The sequence below is a fragment of the Corvus kubaryi genome, unplaced genomic scaffold (assembly GCF_017639235.1).
Source record: "Corvus kubaryi isolate FWS band 111438036 unplaced genomic scaffold, C.kubaryi_AGA036_p1.0 split3-73, whole genome shotgun sequence".
NCBI lineage: Eukaryota > Metazoa > Chordata > Aves > Passeriformes > Corvidae > Corvus > Corvus kubaryi.
Window position 1 is genome coordinate 822,028 of NW_024582091.1, and position 21,614 is coordinate 843,641.

General features: G+C 37.7%; 1 protein-coding gene across 12 annotated transcripts in view; it reads left to right on the forward strand.

The window, feature by feature from the left end:
• The window catches only part of DLGAP2 (DLG associated protein 2), a 458,740-nt gene that overhangs the window by 112,323 nt on the left and 324,803 nt on the right, over positions 1-21,614 (forward strand). For 3 of the 12 annotated variants that reach the window (XM_042016310.1, XM_042016313.1, XM_042016312.1), the window contains exon 1: positions 7,637-7,919. The exons of 4 other annotated variants lie outside the window; for them this stretch is intronic. In XM_042016310.1, coding sequence (XP_041872244.1) covers positions 7,917-7,919 — 3 coding nt within the window. In that variant the 5' untranslated portion in view covers positions 7,637-7,916. Of the gene's footprint in view, positions 1-7,635; positions 7,920-21,614 lie in introns of those variants that run through there. 5 more of the 12 variants (XM_042016323.1, XM_042016320.1, XM_042016309.1 and 2 more) reach the window with 4 other exon arrangements.

A 21,614-nucleotide genomic window follows, 5' to 3' on the forward strand; every position in this document is an offset into this window, starting at 1 on the left:
ATTTTATACTGAAAAATTTGGAAACATTAAATTTACCATACAGTATACAATTGTAGGCAGAAGAGAGACTGCTGGATTATTGGTTGTTGGATTTTTCTGTTCATTTTTTCTACCACGTTAGAGAATTGATACTGTATCCAGGACTTCAACGAAGCAACACAAATAAAAATTCAGTGTTTTCCAAATAAAATAGTCTTCAATTGTTTTGCTCAGAAAGGACTTCTTCCACCTCCACATTAATAAGCATTCTTCTGTGCTTCAACTAACTACCCACTCACTTTCTCTCTTTAAAAGATCGTCTATCCCAATTACCACTGAGACTTTTCAGTCTCTCATTAAATTTGGAGCAGTAGGTAATTTAATCAGGTGGAGATCAGTGTGATATTACAGAACATGACCTTTAGAATGTGTATCTAACAAATTTGGATATTCTGTTTTACTAAACATATACTTAGTGTTTAGTTAGTTTACAGTTCTCTTTGGGAAAAAAAAAAGGTGACTCATAGCACTGGTATACATTAAAAAAAAAAAAGAAAAAAGAAAGAAGTTTTTATATATGTTATTTATCTTTAAATTGAAGTGTTTTCTCTTGCATGTCAAGCAAATACGAACTTCCACCCCCCATTTGGACAAGTTTAAGTCAACTGTCGAGTTGACTGAGGATGTGGGACATTGGTACAGCATCATTCTTCAGATGAATGCCACATTCTGTCTTTTTTTTTCCCTAGTCAGAGTATCATCTCCCATTGCTTGCAGAGAAGGAACCCTCTTGCAGATGGAGCTTTTACGTTGTGAGCTGTGACTCAGAGCGTCCCCGTGGGCTGTGGAGCGGAGCTGAGGCGCCTGTGGGAGCTGCAGGAAGCGGAGGGGGTGCTGCAGCCTTCTCCTGCCCTTCTGGGGGCTCCATGGGCTCTGCCGCACTGCCAGGGACACAGCAGCTTGATCACCTTCCAGAGAGTCCTTTTCTGGAAATCCCTGGAGACTTAGGGTTCTGCTCTGCCAAAAAGTGGTCTTAAACTTGGGCCAATACATAGAGTAGGAAATCTGTGAGGCCAAAAGGAGTTTCATGCTGGCATAGCAGGGTTTGGCATGGCAGTATTGAAGCACACAAGCCATTCAGTATGATTGCTGCCTATGGCCACCAGGAGTTGGGAGATCAGAACTGCCCTGATACCAATGAGGCACTGAAAATATAGTTTGAGTTTAGCAAATTTAGTTGTGCAGTACAACACAAGATCTAAAGCAACTACCTTTCCCTTGTATTCAGATCACAAATCTGGTTGATTTTTTTTCCTCCCTGCTCATAAGACTGCAAATACATGTAGTCCTTAAAAATTCTGTAATTTGAAGCATTAGATTCAAAACCCCAAACCAACTCAGCAGCTCAGACATGGGTCTTTTTATGGATAATCCTGAGCAGCTAAAGCTGTCCACCCATGTGCCATTTGGAAGCTCTACATGTAGATTCTTCATCACACAAGGTGAATTGCAAGTTATATAGGATTTGACTTCTGAGAGGGTGCATATATTGCTTCTTCTCCTCTAGTACTAAAACAATTGAATGGATGCCCTGAGATATACTATTCAGTGTATTGTGCATCTGTTTTTTCAGTCATTAGCATGCTCTGAGTATCTAAATATCTTTTTCATACTATCTTACATTAAGTAGTGCAACATTATTTAGTGCTGCCAGCCAGAGAGGAAGAGATGACATCCTCTTCTCTGCAGGCAAATCTCTGAATGTCTCTAACATAATCCTCATATGTTTCTTCAGCTAGGCCCATCTCATATATCAGAAGTACAGAAGTATTTTTGTCAAGGAGTCAGGACTACAAGTACATTTGTGAGGGGTAGATTAAAGGTGTTATTATTATTGCCTTGAGTACTGAATCAATTCCTTGTAGAAAAAGAAGGCCAGTTTAATGAGATCAGAATTAACAAAGGTGAACCAATGTGGTTCCCTCTGTGGACTAAAGGAATTAACAAAAAAAACACTATGCCAAAATTTAGCATCCCAGTTATACCCTTTCATATTTCCCAAGTACACATCTAGGAAGAAAATTTGTCAGTTGTCTCTAAGCAACATGTTAGGCAGTGTTGCAATTTTTCATCTGACTAAAATAAATGATTTATTTCACATAAATAGTGAGGACACCTGTGTTGAATGGTGGATTAATTTGTAAAAGGCAGAAGATTGATATCTGATTATTTTGACTCCTTACTATGAGTCTCATCTGGGAATACTGCTCTTCAAAAGCTCACACTGAAATAGGAAGAAAAAGGTAAGATTAAGAAACAGAATGCTTTTAATATCTTATAGCACGTAAAATTACCAATAAGTCTTTTAAAAAAAGATATTGCGTTCAGTAGAGCATGTTTTTAGGGATGTACCTTTATCTTTATTCAGATATGTCAAGTACTGACTGCTTAAAACAAGATGAATTGAAGAAAGGTCTGGAGGGAATTTTACAGATGTCCTAGTCATGAGAAACTTTACAAAAAGCTTGTGAAGCTGCCCACAGATTTGAAGCTGTGAGAAATCTGAAATGCCATGGATGACTACGAAGCTACTTAAAATTTCTGAGGTTAATGGACTGCATGATAGGGATTATGAGCATCACTTAACTGCTCTGCTTTTACAGAACAGACTTTTCCTCTTCTAATAATGTTAATTATGAAGCATATGTGTTCTGAGACAACATAATGGATGCTATTGTTCCATTTATGAAAACATTTGATGTTTACCAGTGTTGGTGAGGGGCAGCATATTGCATAATCCTGCTATACTTAATTTTCTGTTGTACATAATACAGTGCTATTTCAGATACACTTTCTTTGCATGCCAGTAGAACATCACTGTTTTCTTCTTCACATTACATACAGTAAAAAACTATTCCCACTTTTATTATAATCAGGAAATCAAAGTACACCTCATCCCATGCCTTAATTATTTTAGAAAATGAGTGATGGCCTTCTTCATCATAGTGAGTATTCTTTCTGAAGAAAATCAGTCTGATTTTCAATATCTGAAAGTTTCAAATTATTTCTTTTTCTCCAAAAGATCTCCTGTCTTTTTTCCCCTGCAGAACTAATTTGGACTAAACAAAGACAAGCAAATTTGTCAAATGTCTGGCATGAACATAAGAGCTGGTAGATGGCAACAGCTACAGACAATAGAATCCTACATTCAAAACAGTCTTAACACTTACATCTTCCCATCTTTTTTCCTCTGGAAAATGTAGATGAGAGCCTTTCAGTTTGGTCCTGGATGTGCAAATACAACTATCTTAATAAAGACCACTGAAAATTAGTATTTTTCTGTTTTGGTGTTTTGTTCTTGTTGGCATAAGCAAATGAAACCAGCAGACTAAGACCTCTTTCACTGACATATGTCAAAAAGCTCTTTCTACAGAACGATAAAAGTTCATCAAATATTTGTTGCATCCATGCAGAGAGATATTAGTCTGAGATTTGAATCATTCCTAGAATTTTACTGTTGTCCCCTCACCCTCAAATTATTGATACAGATTTTGTAGGATGTCCTCCGCTTCCACCCCGCTTTGAACTGATGGAAATGTTTGGAATTGAGAAGGATTTTTCAGTTACTATAATGAGAGCAAAATTTAGAATACAGTAGAGATTGACTACACCTCACTACTTTAGAAGCTGAAGATCCCTTTTTTTTCTGATGTGGAAATCTCAACAGATTCTATCATGTTCAAAGCTTAAGTAAACTACATATTCTAAAAGTTTTGTCATTTGAGCTGCATTTAGCCATTTCTGAAATCTTGTGAATAAAAAATTCCTGCCTCTGCCTTACAAGCAAGAAAGCATTGATTTGGAGATGCTTGAAGATGTGCTCTACTGTTCATCACTCCGAGGTACTAAACTAACTATAATGTTTTGCTCCCTCATGCCCATCCCTAGCAAACTGTTTTATAGAAGATTTAAATTATTAATATTGCAACAATAAAGTTCACAGTTACTACTCAGCTCCTTATTTGGCTGCTGGATAAAATTCTTGCCCCACAGTGGTGGGCACACTAATTACATGTGTTAGCAGATTGGGTTAAAGACAAACCTCACAAAAATGGTGGATATAGAAAAAGTGAAAGTAATAGCTCAGAAAAAAACCTGGAAACTGTTGATGTTAAATATGCCTAAAGCACTGCAATTGAGGAAGGACCCCATTGGGTGCTCCTTATGTTCTCAGTGAATGTTTAGTTTTGGCTTTTGTTGAATGATCTCTCTGCAAAGGAAAAAAGCAACCAGAATGCAAGCTTTGTTTCCTGAACTGAGAAGTATCTTTGAGCCTTTTACATACACACCTTTTGAAAATGTCTTTTTAATCCACAGTTCTATTTTGGCTTGGACTCAGTCTTCTGTGACACATCTTTAAAGTTGTTTTGAGTTAGGAACACATATATATTTAGCTTAGTATGGGCTGAAGATTATCCTGTTTCTGGTGGTCTACGCAAGATGCATCTAGTCCGTGAAATATACCTTTCTAAAAGAGAGAAGTCTATAGAGTTTTATTATTTTCAGGAAAAGATAGTTTTCTGAGTCCAGTCTTGTCTTGCCACCTCGTTTAGAAGGGTGACCCCATTAACCCTCATGATTTGGGAAGTATGAACAAAGGCTACTGCTGCTGTGATTGCTCTTTTTGATAAAAGAGTTCTAAGAGTCTGCAAAGTGCAGGCTTACTATCCCTTTCATTTTTATTGTAAGTAGATGTACTCTTTAATGGGGCTCTGTAGGGGAAAAAAAGCCCTTTTTTGAATGCCATTAGTCCACAGCTGCTGCAGATGCCCAGCCTCCAGCTGCACTGGGCACCACCCTACCTGCCCTGGGGTCTGTGGCTGCTGTGAACAGCACTGTGGAATGGAATGGAGTGGAATAGAATGGAACAGAAGAATAGATTATTTTAATTGAAAAGGACCTACAATGATTACCTAGTCCAACTGTGTGACCAATACAGAGCTGACCAAAAGTTAAAGGAGTTGTAAAACACAAGCTTGTAACTAAGAACTGTATACTTTGCACATAACCTGTATACTTCCTCCTCGAAGCCAAACAGATTATGCCTGCAATTCTTTGGAGGCATGAAAGGGCAATTATAAAAATGGGGGAACAAAGCATTTGTTAGAACCCTGTTCTGTAAAATGTGTGACCATTAAGATGGTCATATATAGCCTTTCTTTTCCCTCCCTGTTGGCTATATTGCACATGTTGTCACTGCAGTTCACATTCAGAGACTGTGTTGTGTATCTAATGCTTCACAGTCACACTGGAATCATCACTAACAGTTGAACCCAGAAAGTTTTATGAGTTTGTGTAAATGAATTCAAGAAGGCTATGTTAGGCCCAGATGTGTTTGGTGTTCAGACTGATGTTTAGGGAAAATCGTGTAAAAAAGGTCATTCTGCTGTCCTGAGCTAAGCAGAAGAAAATATTAATGTTCAACGTGAGGATCCAGAAATGAGCTCTGTGTTAGGAAATGTAGAAGCACACCTGTTCATTTAGGAGTTTTTGAATGCTAGGAAGTTATATAGTAGGAAAAAGATTAAATTCTTACTGTTATCAGCACACAAGTATAATGTAGTATGCCATTAATTTACCTCATTTGATGGGCTTTTAAAATTTCTATCCTGGAAGCCAGTGATGTGAGACTTGTTTTCTGTGCTACCTTCTGTTGAATCCTTAGCTGAGATACTGTAGGACTCTGGGTCCTAAGGAAATCACTGAGCTCTTTCATAGCTAGAAATTCTGTAATCTTCTTCTGTATTTATCTCACAAAGTCACCCAGGAGGCAAGAACAGGATCTTCCAGTTGGCATCTGGTTCCCTGGCATCTGTTCTGGTTCAAGATGCTACAGAATGTGAACTGGGATTAGCTCAGTTGGTTAGAGCCTGGAGCTAATAGCTCCAAGGTTGTGGGTTCAATCCCTGTGTGGCCCATTCACTTAAGAACTGGACCCGATGATCCTTGTGGGTCTTTTCCAAATAAGAATTGTACGGGATTCTGAACTAAGAATGCTCTGCTGGAGCAGGACTTGTCACAGCTGTCCTTACCTAGGGTTTCCAGCAAGGTCTATATGTGGATGGATTTGACTGTAGCTCTTGGAAATATATAGCCTCTCCAAGCATCCATCTCCCCTCCTATGAAATAGCAATAAAAAGCATATATTCACAATGATATTTCAGGGGTTAAGCAATTAATATGTTGAGCAGCTTAATGCAGAAGCATTTTGTATGATTAAGTACTGATGTACTTAATTAGTTTAGGAATTTGATAACGTTCTTTGTGGTCTCCTGCTGTGGTTCATTCAGAACAATTCTGCTTGGTCTTCCCATGGGAGTGTAAAGGATGTTGTGCCCAGAACACTACAGCCCTTGTTTCAGTCCCACCAAAAGAGACAGGACACATTAGCTATTAGGGAATTTCAGTTTGGAATATTGGAACCCAGAGGAAATAGTAACACTATTGGGCAGGACCGTGCACATGACTGTTCATAATTCAAAAGTAACTACCTCTTTTCCTAGCACTCCTCTTGATCTCTGAGGCTAATAGCCTAGAAGCCTGTCTTAAAGTATACCTGCTATAATTCCTGGTATATAGTATCCTGAAGTAAAGTTTGGGAGGATTTTACCAGGTCTCCCCATCTAGCTCTTTGCTCCATTTGGGCTACTTTGGAAATGCCAAAAAGACACAGAGGGAGTCAGGGCCAATACCTGAATCTAACTGCAGAAATAAAAATAGTTGTATGTGGTTGTGCAAGTCTGTACACCTAAACAATCATGGCTTCGTTTTCCAAGCAGCTCTTCTTGATGAACAGTGCAGATATGGCACTACCTAGAAATGCAGTGCTGACTGCAAAATGGCTGGTAATCACACCAAGAGCAAGGAAGGACCACTGTCCTTGTACATCTCAGGTGTAAAGACAACTCTTTGGTAAACACACCTGCACTTCAACAAAGGAAAGATAGAGTTGCAGTCCCTGTGTGATAGACTCAAGTAGTCCTTGTTAATGCCAAACTCAGATTTTGGAGACAGCAGCCTTCAATGACAGAGGCAAATATACATTTCGATATGAAGAGCAGACAGTGAACTGTAACATTTGGTGAGAAAATACTGCCTGCCCTGGTTTTTTTACAACTTAAAGAGAATGAGAAAGAGAGTATTTCTTGATGCAATGCAGATGTATCTCTTTCAAACTGATAAACTTTTGAAAACTGGTAATGCTTGCCACATTGAGGCCACCACACTTGCAAAAGCCTCAAGTATTTTAGCCACAGTGATAGTTCCATAATGTCTGAGAATTATGACTAGGTGTAGGTGGGTAGTCACCTCTGAGCTTTAGACTTAGCTTATTCTTCTTTGGAAACACTGAAACTCATTTCTGCTTTTAAATTTTGTCCACTTTTTATTGGTCCACTTGCCCTCATCTTCAGCTGTTATCTTTCTTCCTGGTGGCTAACATGATGGAGCCTGATTTCAGGTTGTGGCTTCTAGATGCTATGGAAACAGAAATATTTTTACCTTTTTTTTTTTTTTTTTTGCATTTCCTATTATATAAGTGCATTAGTAACAATGCATGGCACAGGGAATGCTGTAATAGAATGTGCTGTGCAGAGCTTACCCTTTGTTGCTTAGCAATTAAATGTATGCATGTAGCAGCAGCACTGACAAAAATGCTAATAAAAAGTGACAAGTTATATCCCCAGAAAAAATTACACAATTAAGAAAAAAATATCTGTCAAGATACAGGAGCAACAGCAAATGGTACATACGGATAGATTGTGTCCCTCATGAAGGCAAGATCTTCAGGTACTGACCACTAGAGGGGCTGAGTTGATGGAAATAGAAGGTATCCACATTTATAGCATGGGCTACAGACACACAGTTGTGCAAACATCATGGTAAGGCTTTCTGTTGTTGTTGTTGTTGTACCTTTATTATTTGTACTTATTTTTACCCATAAAGTGTCTAGAAACATGTTCTGTTTCCTTTGTTTCATTTTTCTCCTCGGTGTTCAGGTTTGCAGATTTTTCACAGCCTTTCTGTCTATTGAATTTCTGACTTTCCTAGCAGATCCTTGTGTCACAGCATAAGGCTTTATTTATATAACGTGATGCAATCTATCATGTTAATGTAAATAGAATTCTCTATACAACTGGTTCATTAAGAATACTAAACTGCTTCTCTTTATTTATTTATTTATTTCTAATTCAGAGCAAACATGAAGCAGAGGAACTGCACTGTAGGCTGCAATTCTCATAAAAGCCCAGCATTTAAAGATTCCTTTCTTTGTGGGATTTGTATGTTTAACCTTTCACTCCTTCTCTCTAATCTTCTTCCAAAATCTGTGTCACTTGTCTTGTGCTCAGGACTGCTTAATAACTATTATACACTTGCTCTGCTGTGGATGAACACAGTCATCAAGGTTTTTTTAGCGCTTTTTTCCAAACTGGCTTGACACATTGTTGCATGAAATTATTTTCACTACATTTAAAGACTCATTTACAGGTTCAAAGTAATTGATCTTAGCTCGTTTCTTAATATCTGTGGTATTTAGCAAGTGTTTCTAGTTATGTGGAGGATTTAAATAGTTCTTCTTGTAATAATTCTTTCCGGCATTTTAGAGCTTTTCCTCATTAGATTTCTGCTCACCAAAGTGCTGATTCTGCACTTGACAGTCTGCCTGCATAGTGAATTACAGGATCTGGGCCCAATTTTGATCTATTTATATTATAGTCCATTTCATTTTAACTGAATGCAAGTACTAATTTGGCTGTACTTGCTTTCAGCACTATCTCAAGTTGTGCCAAATCATCAGACAGTCCATTCGGAGTTTGGCGGGCTTTGCTGAAGCTCCTGCATTTTTGGTCAAGTGCTATTGAAAAAATGCTATTTATCAAACAAAAGTAGCCTAACTCTTGGCTTGGTTCAACAATTCCGGGTCTCTATCCCCGGCTTCAGCAAATAAGATGGACCCTGAATCTGTGCAGTTGGGTTATATTCTGTGTTAACAAAATCAATCAGGAGTCTTTTAATTCATGTACTATACTTCTTAAATAAAAATGAAAACCTACAGTAAAAATAATAGTTAAAAATTGGAACATTAGTTGACTTTTTTCCCCCGCCTTCTTTTTGACTGTATTCATAGAACAGTAATTGAGATAACTCTGCACACAGAGCAATCCTGTCATATGATGCAAACGGCAAAAGGCTATTCAGTGAGATTTTTTTAGCTAGTCCACCTTATGATCACTTTGCTTGTTCTGTATTTTTCCAAAAAGGAGTCTTTTAGCATTAGTTAAGCAGGCAGAAATTATCTCATACAGATGAAACTATATTGCAACCCCAACCAGTGAGGGTAAGGAAATGAGAGTGTAAGATAGAAAGGAAGGAGAAGAGCAGCTGATCATTGTGCTGAAATATCTTGTGTATATTGTACTTTTTAAGAAGATGTTTTACAACTAGTTCAGGACACTGAATCAAATATCCGGAAAAGGGAAGATTTGAATCCACTGGGATCATATAAAACAAAATTTCCCTCTTCCTCCTACTCCAGTAAATGCGATCATGGCAAAACAAGCTTTGAGAGAATCACTTTGATTTGTGAAATACTTTTCTCGAAAGGCTGCATTTTGAAAGCTATTTCCAAATAAGCCTGTGCTATGCAGAAGTAGCAGAAGTATTTCATGCTTTAGAAAAAATTTTTAAAACAAATTTATGTATGCCTTCCTTCCCACATTACCTGCAATGACATGAAAACATGGTGTATGCATGTGTGTATGCATGTATATAGGTGTGCATATATAATGCAAAGGGAAAAAGCAAATGCTTTATAGAAATGTCTACTTAAATGCCTGCCTGAAAATCTATGCAGTATATTCTTTTTTAAGTAGCCTCCTCCTGGTAGTACCTTCACTCAGATTCTCACCATTCCCATGTAGTGTTCTGTAAATACCCTGTGAGAATGACTAGCAGGGAGGATGATCTTGCATAACAGGCAGCTGACTAATTTAGACCAGGAACATTGATCTACAATGACTGAAATAGTCTCAGTCTTGTTCCGATTTTGACATTTGAAGTTTTGGCATCACACTCATGGATACTTGTGTAGCTCAGTCTCCGGAAGTCACTGTTCATATATTTTTCCATTTTCAGGTGGAGCAAGAGAGGGTTAAGCCATTCCAAATATAAAAAATTGTTAGGATTTTGTGTGTCATATGTGTTCCTGACACACAGAGAGGGCTGTTCAATTTTTGTGAACGATCTCTGCCCTATCCACTTCTTTAACACAGGCCCTCTTCTCCATCTTTCTCAGCATGCTACTCCCTCCATATTTTATTCACCTTTCTGAGCACTGTATCTTGACCTAAGCTGTTGTTCTCTTTTATCCATTTAGATTAATTAATGTTTTCATAAAAAGACTGCCTCCAAAAGCTTATTGCAATAATGGAAGTCTGAGGTCTATCTCTCACCTGTATTTTCTTCAGTTTTGGACCACCCAGGTAAAGCCTCGGGCTGTGGCATATGTTTCAGAGGTACACTAATTGTGCAGTTTCTGTGACCACCTAGGACACTGTTTTTTGAGACATGGATTTAAATCAGTGCTGGACACTGCAATGCCAAACACTGCAAAGAGGCAGGACTCGCTTGAGGACTGGTCTGTTCTGGGTCTGAAGCCAAGGGATGAAGCTGACCTTGCAAGGTGGGAATGTCTTTGACCATAAGTGATTACTAATCACTAGAGCCTCTTGGAGGTTAGCTCTGATGTTTTTGTTTGATTGATACTCAGCTCTTCCCATAGGTGTTTGCACATATTCAGTGTCATTGTACATGTATGTATTTGCAAACACATGTGAGAGTCCACTGGGGCCCTCCTTTGACTCCAATGAGCTTTTTCTCCATCCATGCTCTTGCACTTCTCTTAGAAGAGACCTTAAAAAACTTTCAATGTGCTATTATGCATATGCTACATAAATAGACATACATCTTATATTCTTTGCTGCCACAAAAATATGAGTCATTACTGCAAGTAATTTTGTTTTGAGTAACAGCAAACTGGATCTGAATTCCTGAAGTAGGAAGAAGTCAAGGAAGAAATGACTGTGTAGTTTGCTAGTTTTGTTTTCAGCAATGAATCCTGTAAAATAAACAATGCTTCATGAAATATATACCCCTAAAAGAAACCCAAAACCTAACCTAGATCTGTAAAATATTGCCTCTGCATGTGTTCATTTAGATTTGTATTCTTATTGCAAAAATATGTCTAAAATGAGTAAAACACAGAAAAAGAATAGGTTAAGAAAGGAGCAGACTTTTTTGCAATTAATTTTTATAGGAAAAGGAGCATTATTTTTTTTCTCACCCCTCACTCCCCCATGTCTTGCTTACAATAATCAGCTCACCAGTTTTAATCTTAACTACTTATACCTAACTTGCATCATTATGGAAAAGGTAAACTAGTTTGAATTCAAATTTTCTTCCTCCCTAACACCAGAATAAAGCGATGGGTAAAATTTAGGACACTATTGTATAATAAATGAGTAATCTGAGAAAGTGTAATGCATAGACAGCAGTCGCTCCTTGCTGTGCTGTTGCTCAGATACACAGCTTGTCTGAATCTAAACATAATGATTTATAAAAAGTGCATATTTGGTGATACATACCCCACAAGCCTGAAAACAGTGAACAGGAAAAATTATATTCATGTAACTGGTTGCTGCCTATTTAAAAAAGCCCTTTCAGGAGTACACTAAGCTACAGTGACATTAAGCTTTCAAAGCTACATTGCAGTACATGTTTTGGCTTGTGACTGGGAGAAAAGGGCTTTCAGAGACATCTACTCAAGGGCTTTTTTTTCTTTTTCTTGATTAGTGAAGAAGAGGAACACTTCAGTGAGAATAGCCTGGCACTATACCATACCCCAGCAATGGAGAGGATGAAGTTAGACTTGCTTATATTTTTAAAGTGTGTGATTTGGTGCTCCTGTGATCCTCATCAGTATGTGGTTGGAGATATTTGTTAATTGATGGACAGAAAAGAATAGCTTGATATTTATTCAATAGAGAAGGCTTTTGCAACATAAAGGATTATAAACATTCTCTTTGATAATCTCATTATTTTTTGAGACATTTCTTTAACTTCATATTAACTGCTGGTGCTCTATTTTATACTGAATATAGATGTGCTTATCAAGATATTAGTGGGAAACACTCTGTATTTCTTATGAGACACACGTAGCAAAGGAGTGCAGGAACCCTTTGCCTCTGGGACCCATTCTTGCCCTCAGAATGAGAGTAAGCCTTCAATCTGTGTCATTTGATGGATGCCACAGAATCGATCTGGCAGGCTTGCTGTGGGAGACCATTCAAACTGAGAGGTGGATTTCAGGGAAAGCTTGGCTTTATTTTCAACTGCTCAGCCTTTGCGGAAGGTGAGGTAGATGGAGCTTGCTCCCTCTTGGTGGACATCCCTGCCAAGAGGACCGCAGCTCGGAGTGCTATTTTGAGTAGGTTCTGACTTGTGGAGAAAGAGATACTTCAGTCGCAATGGTGCCATTTCAGCAGCTCAGGGGATATTTGCCTCTAGATGGAGCCGTCCACTTGCGTTTCAGTGGCGCTGGCTAAAGCAGATTCTCAAAGCTGCAGTGCTGCTCCTGGAAGGCTGCTCGGCAGAGCCCTACAGCCAAGCAGGTGCCCGGGTCAAGCTTGGCTGTGGGTGACAATGACAAACTCTCCTCTGCCTGTCTTGCAGACATGGGGATGGCAGAATAGGCTGCAGGGCAGACCTCCCTATTTACAGCAAAGACTTTTATCCCTGCTCCCATCCCTGGCTATTTTCTTGCAGGCTTTCTCTGGTCCCTCTTCTTGTTCACCCCTTGCAGCTCACTTTATGTCTTGGCATCTTCCAGGCCTACAGAAGTCACTTGTTCCTCAGCATCTTCATTTACTCCTTAAATCTATCTACCAGCTGCGTTCTGTAAAACAGTGACTTTTTTATAGCTGTGTTTTCTTTATACTGTGTACTCAATCACTATGATTGTGAATCTGCACTGTATTTGTTTGTGCTTTAGGTAAAGTCAGGGCATGTCTTCAATGTGTTTGCGGCTTGGAATGATTTCTAAAGAATAATTTGTAGCTTTACAGGTCATTTAATCCCCAACTTGGATTAATTTAATCTGAGCAAGATCTGTGCTTGTTTTAAATACTGTCCCATTATCAATTATCTTGTTTGTGGGTTAAGATGCTAGCCTTCCCATAGCTTGTAATGCTGCAGCTGAACCCCTGTCTAAAGCCATATTTAGAACTGACTTCTTTATTCCCAAGAAGCTGGGGCTGTGAATTTTCATTGTACTGGGTATATGTGTTCTCAAAGAGAACAAAATGTATTTCTGTGCCAACCAAGTTGTAACATATTTTAAGTAGCATGATGTGACATACTTAATAGTTAGTATACAGAGGTCACTTTATTTTTTTGGCATTTCTCCCAGGAAATAAGACAGGAGCACAAGTAAGTAGGCAAGCGTAACAAAAAACAGCTTAAAATTCAGAGTAGCACTCTACCAATAAATATCAGCCTTTTGGTGTACTCTCCTTCCACAGTTGCACAAGTTTTATAATCTCTGACTAAACTGCTTCTATTTTGGTCAAAACTTGGATGCATGTGCATTTACTAAGACATCATCAGAAGGAAAACCTTCATAACATTATCATTTACACTGAAAAATTTTGAGCAGAGAATTGTTCAATATTTTCTATGACATATAGAAATTGCTGACTATTTTAAGTCAACAGCTGAATCCTTTGAACTTCTGGGAAGCACTTTTCTCCTCCTTTAATGTATCTAGGTGACATGCATGGGAATGATACATGAAAAAGTGATCACTGCTGATTTGTTGTTTTGTGTGACATTTAATACATTAGCAAGAGTTTGTTATTATGAAAGTGAAGGAAAAGCTTTTACAGGGAAAAGCTTTATTTTTCAGTCTGGTTTAAGAAACTAATGTTGTGATAGGCAGTATTCTGAGTTCTTACAGGTTGGACATCTGGTCTGAAGTGCCAAGGGCAATTTGCATATCTGTCTTTCAAGAAAGTGTTTATGGTTTTGGGAAAGCTCCATCTGTGAGTATTGGGGGTGTTGTTTGAGTCCTTGGGGCTGGCAATGCTAGAAGAGATTATGTAGATTTGAGTGTCGAGGGGACACCCTCAGCAGCACGAATGAGCCTCTGACAGCGCTGCTTCTCTTCAAACCACAGCTCAGTTTGGTGTTAATTCCTGCTAAAGGTGTCAAGTATTTTACCTGCATGTCCTGTATGCAGGGAGTGCTCTGCTCTTCCTGGAAAAGGGAAAAAAGGTTCTCAGTGAAAGGACCTCACTGATTGTATTGGAGAGTAATATTAAGAACTTTCACCTAAAGGGAACATCAGCAAAATCACATATGGGAAAAATAAAGGGAAGTAACAGAACTGTTTAAGAATGTATTGATCTGTCAAGTATGTCACACTAAAAGCAACTGGCTATAAGGAGGCATAGAGGTGAAAAGGCAAAAAAAGGGCTACTTTTATGTAGGAGAACTGACAGTGGTGGTTCAGGCAAGTTTTCAAAATAACAGGCAATACCAGGGAGCAAAATCGTCCAGTGTGCTGGAAGGAATTTAAGTAAAAAGCTACCTGAACTAAAAGGATAAAACTAAGAAATGTGTTAAATGACTGTTGAGGACGTAGCCAATGGATACAATTTTAAAGAACTTGGTATATTGAGTGACAGTGAGATCAGGAAATATTACAAGCTCTAGCCAGATTGACATTTATATAAGAAATCTGAAAGAAAGAATCATGCTGATTGCTGTAAGATAAAGAAAAACAAAAAATAGTTTTACATAGAGCTATTTCTTATTACAATAGATAGGGAATCCAACCACAGAAGATGAACTTTTAATTTTCTTAGTATTGGAAAGATTTACAATAATACTAAGCATAATCATCTGAATTTGGCTTGCTAAATCTCCAGCTAGTGCCTTTTGTCTGGCATCCTGTACAGAGTATTCTGGGTTTTGGCTTTGCACTGGCCAACAGCAGACAGCTGTTCCACATACACTGCTGAAGCTGGGGGTCTGCAAAGCACTTCCACCACAAGGTTTCTCCTGCAATACTTTTTCTTATATTCAGATGTGGAATAATATGCCTCAGCTCAGAGTCTATACCAAGAAAGATAAAAGCAACAGAGCTAAAAGGCTTATAAACCAAAGAGATTACTTTTTTTTTGTCTGAATAATTTTGGTGCATTTGGTGAATTTTAATGCTTATGGAAATGAAAGATCTTATTGGAGGCAAAGAAAGTGTAGGCAGTAACCATAGTGACTTCTACACATATCAGCTTTTCCAGTGTGCTTCAGTTCTAGACTGCAAAATCCCGGATATCAAATATTTGTGGGTGCATACTGGGCAATCACGATGAAGGGTTGATGCAGGGGTGTTATTGTCCTTTCATAAAAGACTAGAAATATGGGAACAAAAGTCATTTACCAAGTTTCTCACTGAGGTCAAATCTAAATTATGAAAGCATCAAAGGGTGCCACTGTGAATATTCGTGTTATTGGTGATGTTTTTCCTTTGCACACTGCCAGGGTTAAGTAATCTATCAGGGATATGTGCATCTTTGTAATGTCATTTTCTGGCCTCAGTCCCCCAGAGAAAACCAGGTTTACAGATGTACTGTAATATGCTTTCTCGAACTATTGCTAGAGGATTTTACTTCTTCCTGCATGCCACTGTTAATGAGTAGTTTTGCTCACATTTTCTTTCTGCAAGAAACATAAAACTTAATAGACATAATTTGATGAAAGAATATTTCTACCGTGTTGTTTGCTATGGCTGAAATAACTATTTTTAGTAGTCAGGCTAACCAGTAGTTTCACTGCACGTTTTCACTGCCATAGCTTATGCTAGAATCCTCTGGATCTATTCAAGCTAAAAAAACCTTAGAATTTGTAGTACATGTGAGCTTGGGAACTTTCCTTTGGGATGTGAGCAAGGTTCTCTGAAATGAAAATGTACGTTGATAGAGGAGGGAGAAGATCTAACTCCTATTATATGAAATTATTATATATTTGAGTATTGCATATTGCAATATTGAGTATTGTATATAATATCATTAAAGTATTAAGGGTTTTGGTTTTTTTTATTACAAAGATGCAGTTTCCCTATCCCATGTTGTGAATATTTTTTCTTCAAAAAAGAAGCATTAAATAAAATTTATTTAGTTTCTAAAGTAAAGGACAGATTCAATTAGTTTCTAAAATAGGTCTCATAAAGATTGTGGTAAGACAATATACATTATTGTTTATTCAGATGTGTGTAAATACATGCATCTATTTACCGTTATTACTTTAAGTTAGCATGTAAGATTGAAGAGAATGTGTGTCAAAATGTGTTTTTAATGCATATTGTGGCATTCAGTGTATGCCATTTCCTCCCATTGTCTCTATATTATATTTTTCTATCTAGCTCAGATTTGTCACTGGGGAAGTGTCATTTAAGTGCTATAGGTTTTTCTGCCTTTGAAAAACTTGCCAGTCCTACACTGATACTTTGGAGTTTGACTTTTCAAATTTGTAAGGGACAAATGCAGGTTCTTGTCAAGCAGTTACACATACTCAGTATGAAGTAGGGTCTCAAAAGAAAGCCCTTCAAGAAGCTGTTGTAAAACAGAAAGAAGCAATCCTTGCTTTGAAGTCCTCTCAATTTAAACAAAACAAAAAGCCTTTCTTTTCCTGATTGTATTTCAAGTGAATGTGCCAAGACAGGTGTCTGTCTGAATGATTTTTTTGGATTCATTATTCCAGGATGCTCAAAACCAGCACTGAATAACACTGAGCCTTATATTTTTTTCCCTAAGAGCTAAATCATTCCATCTCACTTAACTAATGTATTGATTGACTTTATTGAGTCCATAATAGTTCTGACTTTATGAGCTGTGATGCCTGGAAATGGATTAGTGCCAGTGCCTCTGATGAGATATGGCCAGAAGACGACAGTTCCGTCTCGTGGCAACATGTGAGGTTACAGAAGCTGACTTTGTTTCACCTTCAGAACAAAGCTTGTCCTCTCAGATCACTGTGTATCAGCCACAATAAGAACCTGAACATGATGTCGAACCCATGTTTCAACTTGAAAATGTCCAAACTCTGGTACTTTAGTTGTTGCAGCACAAGACACAGTTAATATTGGGGTTACATAGTACCATATTTGCATATGGGAGGAACAAAGCACAGAATATGTGAAGCAGAATTTTATTTACGCACCAGAGGATCTAGACTGTGTTGCTATATTTAGCAAATAATCAAGAGATATTACTGAGACCTTGTAGGCTCTTTCTCGTGGCTGCGACTTGGAAACAGTGCTTTGACTTAGAGCCTCACTGTGTGAGGTGCCTCCTTTGGGCTCACCAAACCCTTTGAAAGCCTTTGAACTATCTGCAACTGCTGCCACATGTCTCTCTCCCCCTTTCCCAAAAGTTTGTCAAGGGAGAACAGATGATTTGATATGAGATTTAACCTGGTGATCTTCAATAACTCTGGTCATCTTCAAGTCCTTCCTCTTTGCTTTATTTTTTCCATAGTTTCTAGAATGACTTTTTAGAACAACATTTTCAGTTTTGTCATAAAGTCTACTTGTCATTTTTCAAAGACATCAGATATGTGTAAAATAAAAAAACAGATAGGAAAAGATCACTTTTTTGACTATTTTCACATCACTTTTTTGTCTATTTGAACTTACAAAATTGGGAAGGAGAAAGAGGGGAAGTGAAGGCAAGGAACACAGGACTGCAAGTGAACGAATTGTGTTTGACACAGAACATAGATCAGAAAACAAAAAGATAGAAAAAGTAAAGCCTGTCATTTATCACAGATCACTGGTAACTATTTTTGCTTAAAAAACAAGGTCAGAAAGCCTACACTAACATTCTCAGATCAGTGATTTCTGAAGCAGTATTACTTGAGAAAAATTGGTAAAAATAATGGCCCTTTTTTAAAGTTTGTTAAAATGAAACAGTGCAAAGTTGAGAAACTTCTTAACTGCTCTAAGCTTACACACATCGGCAGGGAGACCAGGTGTTTACTGTTTCTTTTTCATTTCCAGTTATAGTTTTGAAATACCAAGTTCTTGAGTACATTCTGAAAATGCAAAGAAATGGGTGGAAGCTCTGAAAACAAAGAAAGAAAGAAAGAAAGGGGAGGATATTAAAAGCCTTTAACTTAAGCTCTCTGGATATGTTTTTAAGAAGAAAAAAGTGCAATTTTTGAAGCAAACTCATTGTCTTTAAAAGAAGGCATTAGTGCTATATTTTTTTGGTGTTACTATTTGTATATGGTCTTTCAGGATTGTCTTCCTCTTTGTTGTTATTGTAGCTGTTCTTCAACACTTGTGTTACAAGGCAGCCAGATGTTTTTGCTGTCTTTCCTCCAAATGAGTGAGGGATCATTGTTCACAAAGCTGTCCTGCTCACAGATGCATCTTAAACTTTGATATCATCAAAATATGAAGAATTTCTGACATCCTAACCTGCAAGAACCCTCTTCTTTTCATGTCAAAGTTTTATGACCATACCACAGCTTTGCTGGTCAATGTTAGTACTATTTTATAGCTTTGATCTTCAATGAAGAAAACTCTCTCTATAGATCTCCTGTCTGCCTGATCTGAAATGCTCTAAGAATTAGATTTTTAGACTACGAGGATGACCCCCACCAATCATCTGACCTCTGGAAGATCTACCAGGCATCCTACAGTATCAAGGTCTATGGTAGAAGAGAGTATTTAGTTCCTGCTTATATTAAACAATATTTTGTACAGACTTTAGGGCCATAAATGTTTCAATGCAGCTGCCTTTCAAGGAAGTGGGGAGTTCCATTGAAAAGGAAATGACTTAGTAAAATGCAGTTTCACAGACAGAAAGAAATCAAGCAGAACTTTTTATCCTTTTCTTCAAATTTCCCAAACAATTCTGTTTTATTTAGAAGAGTCACTAGATGCAAACCACGGTTGACCCTTATCAATCAACAATTGTGCTAACCAGGTTTTGAAAAGCAAAGCAAAGCCCTCCTTAATTTTTTTTTTTAAATTTCTGCTCTCAATTATTTTTATGTTCATATGGAAATGAAAATTACGTGGTTTTCTATCAGAACATGTAATTTTTTATTTGGTAGATTTTTTTTACTCCTGTATTGCTAATGAAGTGTGAAATTCGAATGAACACTCATATTTTCTTTGGGACACCCGTATAGCAGCCAGTGGTATAAAACTGATCCTGTGAACAGGACTTTTTTCTGATGGCTTTAAGCATTAAGTAATAATTTATTGTTATTATTACTCTTAAGAATTTATTTAGGTGTGATACCTGCAATTGATATTTCTAGCTTTTTGTTGGGAAATAGGATTTTGACAAGTAATTAAAAACTGCACGTTATTCTTCATCAACATTGCTCTATTATGACAAAATACATTTGGCCTTATGAGGCTGAACCCCCCTTTGAGTTTTCCATAGTGCTGTTGAAAAGCAACAGTGGTGAATCTCAGAGGGATTTAAGGAAGAATCTTTTCTTAGGTACAGAAATGTGATGCCTATTGTAGTCATGTCTGTCCAATGGATCCCATCAGTTCAGTTGAGCTCCTCAAGAGATTTACACACAAGTAGATCTGGCTAAAAGAATGAGGATACACCTTTTAGCCCTAAGCATTTTTGATCTTGGCTGCAAACATTACAAAGTATGGCAGACTAAAATTTCCTTGTCCAAGACTCTTGCTTAATCTTCCTGTTTGTTTTCTGTAGAAACAAGTGGAAATGCAAGTTCTTAGAAGGCTTTTCCTTGTCTTAGTGAGTGTGATCTTGTTAATCGATATGCACATGGGGTGGCCTAAGTAATACAATTAACGGAAGCATCAGACAATATGCAGTAGCTGTTTTCCTACTCTACTTCTAGGAAAAGATGGCATGTAAGAATTCACTTCTTATTTGTACTGATGGTTAGCTGTTTGCAATTTAAAAGGACAGCATTGTACAATTTTTTTAGCATAATTTTTTGTTGGTTTGGTATTTCCCCACTAATTAATATAAGTTACAATGATACTTAATGGAGATGGCAGGGTTTCTTGCTACTCAAACCAGCAGACAAACTCATTTAACTGAAGCAATTTGTTTTGTCTCTACTTTAGAGACTATCTATTAAAATATCAGTATGCATTTTAGAAGGTAACTTCCTTCTGTTTCCTATTTTTCAGAATGGACTTTCAATAATCCACTGGTATTCTATAACTTAGGTTTTAACTCTAATTAGTGGAAAGCCCAGGCATTTTAAAGAAGATCCAGTCTGCTTATTCTCTGCCCAGAAATGTGCAGATTTATCAGCTGTCTGTAATGTCTGGAGAGATTTAATTTCCAGTTATGCTAGAAAGAACAAGCCAAACAAAAGGAAGACCACTAAGAATTTCAAGGGTGGTTTAAGGACATTTAGACTTATTTGTTAGGATATCAGGGTATTTCAAAGATCCCAAATGTAAAGAAAATGCCTTAAGAGGGGTAGAATATTCTGTTGTGTGGTCTGCAGTTTTATCAGATGTCCACTGTACTTGCTTAGTATTCGATGTTGTGGCTTATGACAATCTCCCCATGACCAAGTACAATGGCTTTGCTTTCACTGGAGTGACTCATCCCTTCAGTATAATCCTTCAGGCCCTTCCTCAGACAGCAATATGCTTGGAGTATTTTCTTACAGTATCTCCCTAAACAATTAGGAAGTGTTGGAAATGATAGTCCATTCTCTATAGCACTATGTTTTATAAAGCTTAGAAGCATTTAAGCACGGATCAGAACCATTGAGGCATCTTCCATGGACTATGTTTAACATTCTCCTCTTCATGGGAATGAGCTCTAAGCTCATCACTGTGCATGGTAAGCTCAAAACTAGGTTAAGGAAGAGTGGCGATACCCTCTGGCTCCGATGCTGGAAAAGATACTGTTTTAAGAAAGCACGCGCTTTCCTACTACATCCTGGAACAGCCTTGAAAGTCTTTGTACCTTTACAAGGAAATCTGACATTTGGTGTTTCCCAAGGCAGGACTGAATTTGATGAGGCAGTGATTAATTTTCTTTTTAACTATTTTCTGTCTTTTTTTCTTTGCTTCATTTCCATTTCATCAGCTTTTATCTAGCCAAGAGAGAAACTTCTAGACCGTCAATCTCAGTTACACTCACACACACTTCTACCTTCTAACTGTTGTGTTATCTTTATCTTTTGTCATGGAAACACATGGAAAATATTTATGCCATCTGGACACACAGAGTATATGCTTTTCTATTTCCACCCAGTACTGAAATGAAGGGGTTATGATATCCAGAGTTAAAGCTGTGCTTTTGTCTTTTCCTAAACAGCATATTTAGGGAGATCAGCTAGTGTTATCTTGAAGGCAAGCACAGGAGGGAAAAGGAAAGAACCTCCTTGTATCTAAATGGCTGTTCAGTGCTCTGAAGTTGTTTTCTCCAATGTTTTCAAGCTCTGAGGAAGGGGTTCTCTTTAAGGTGCCTGTAAAAACCCCATTGACTCCT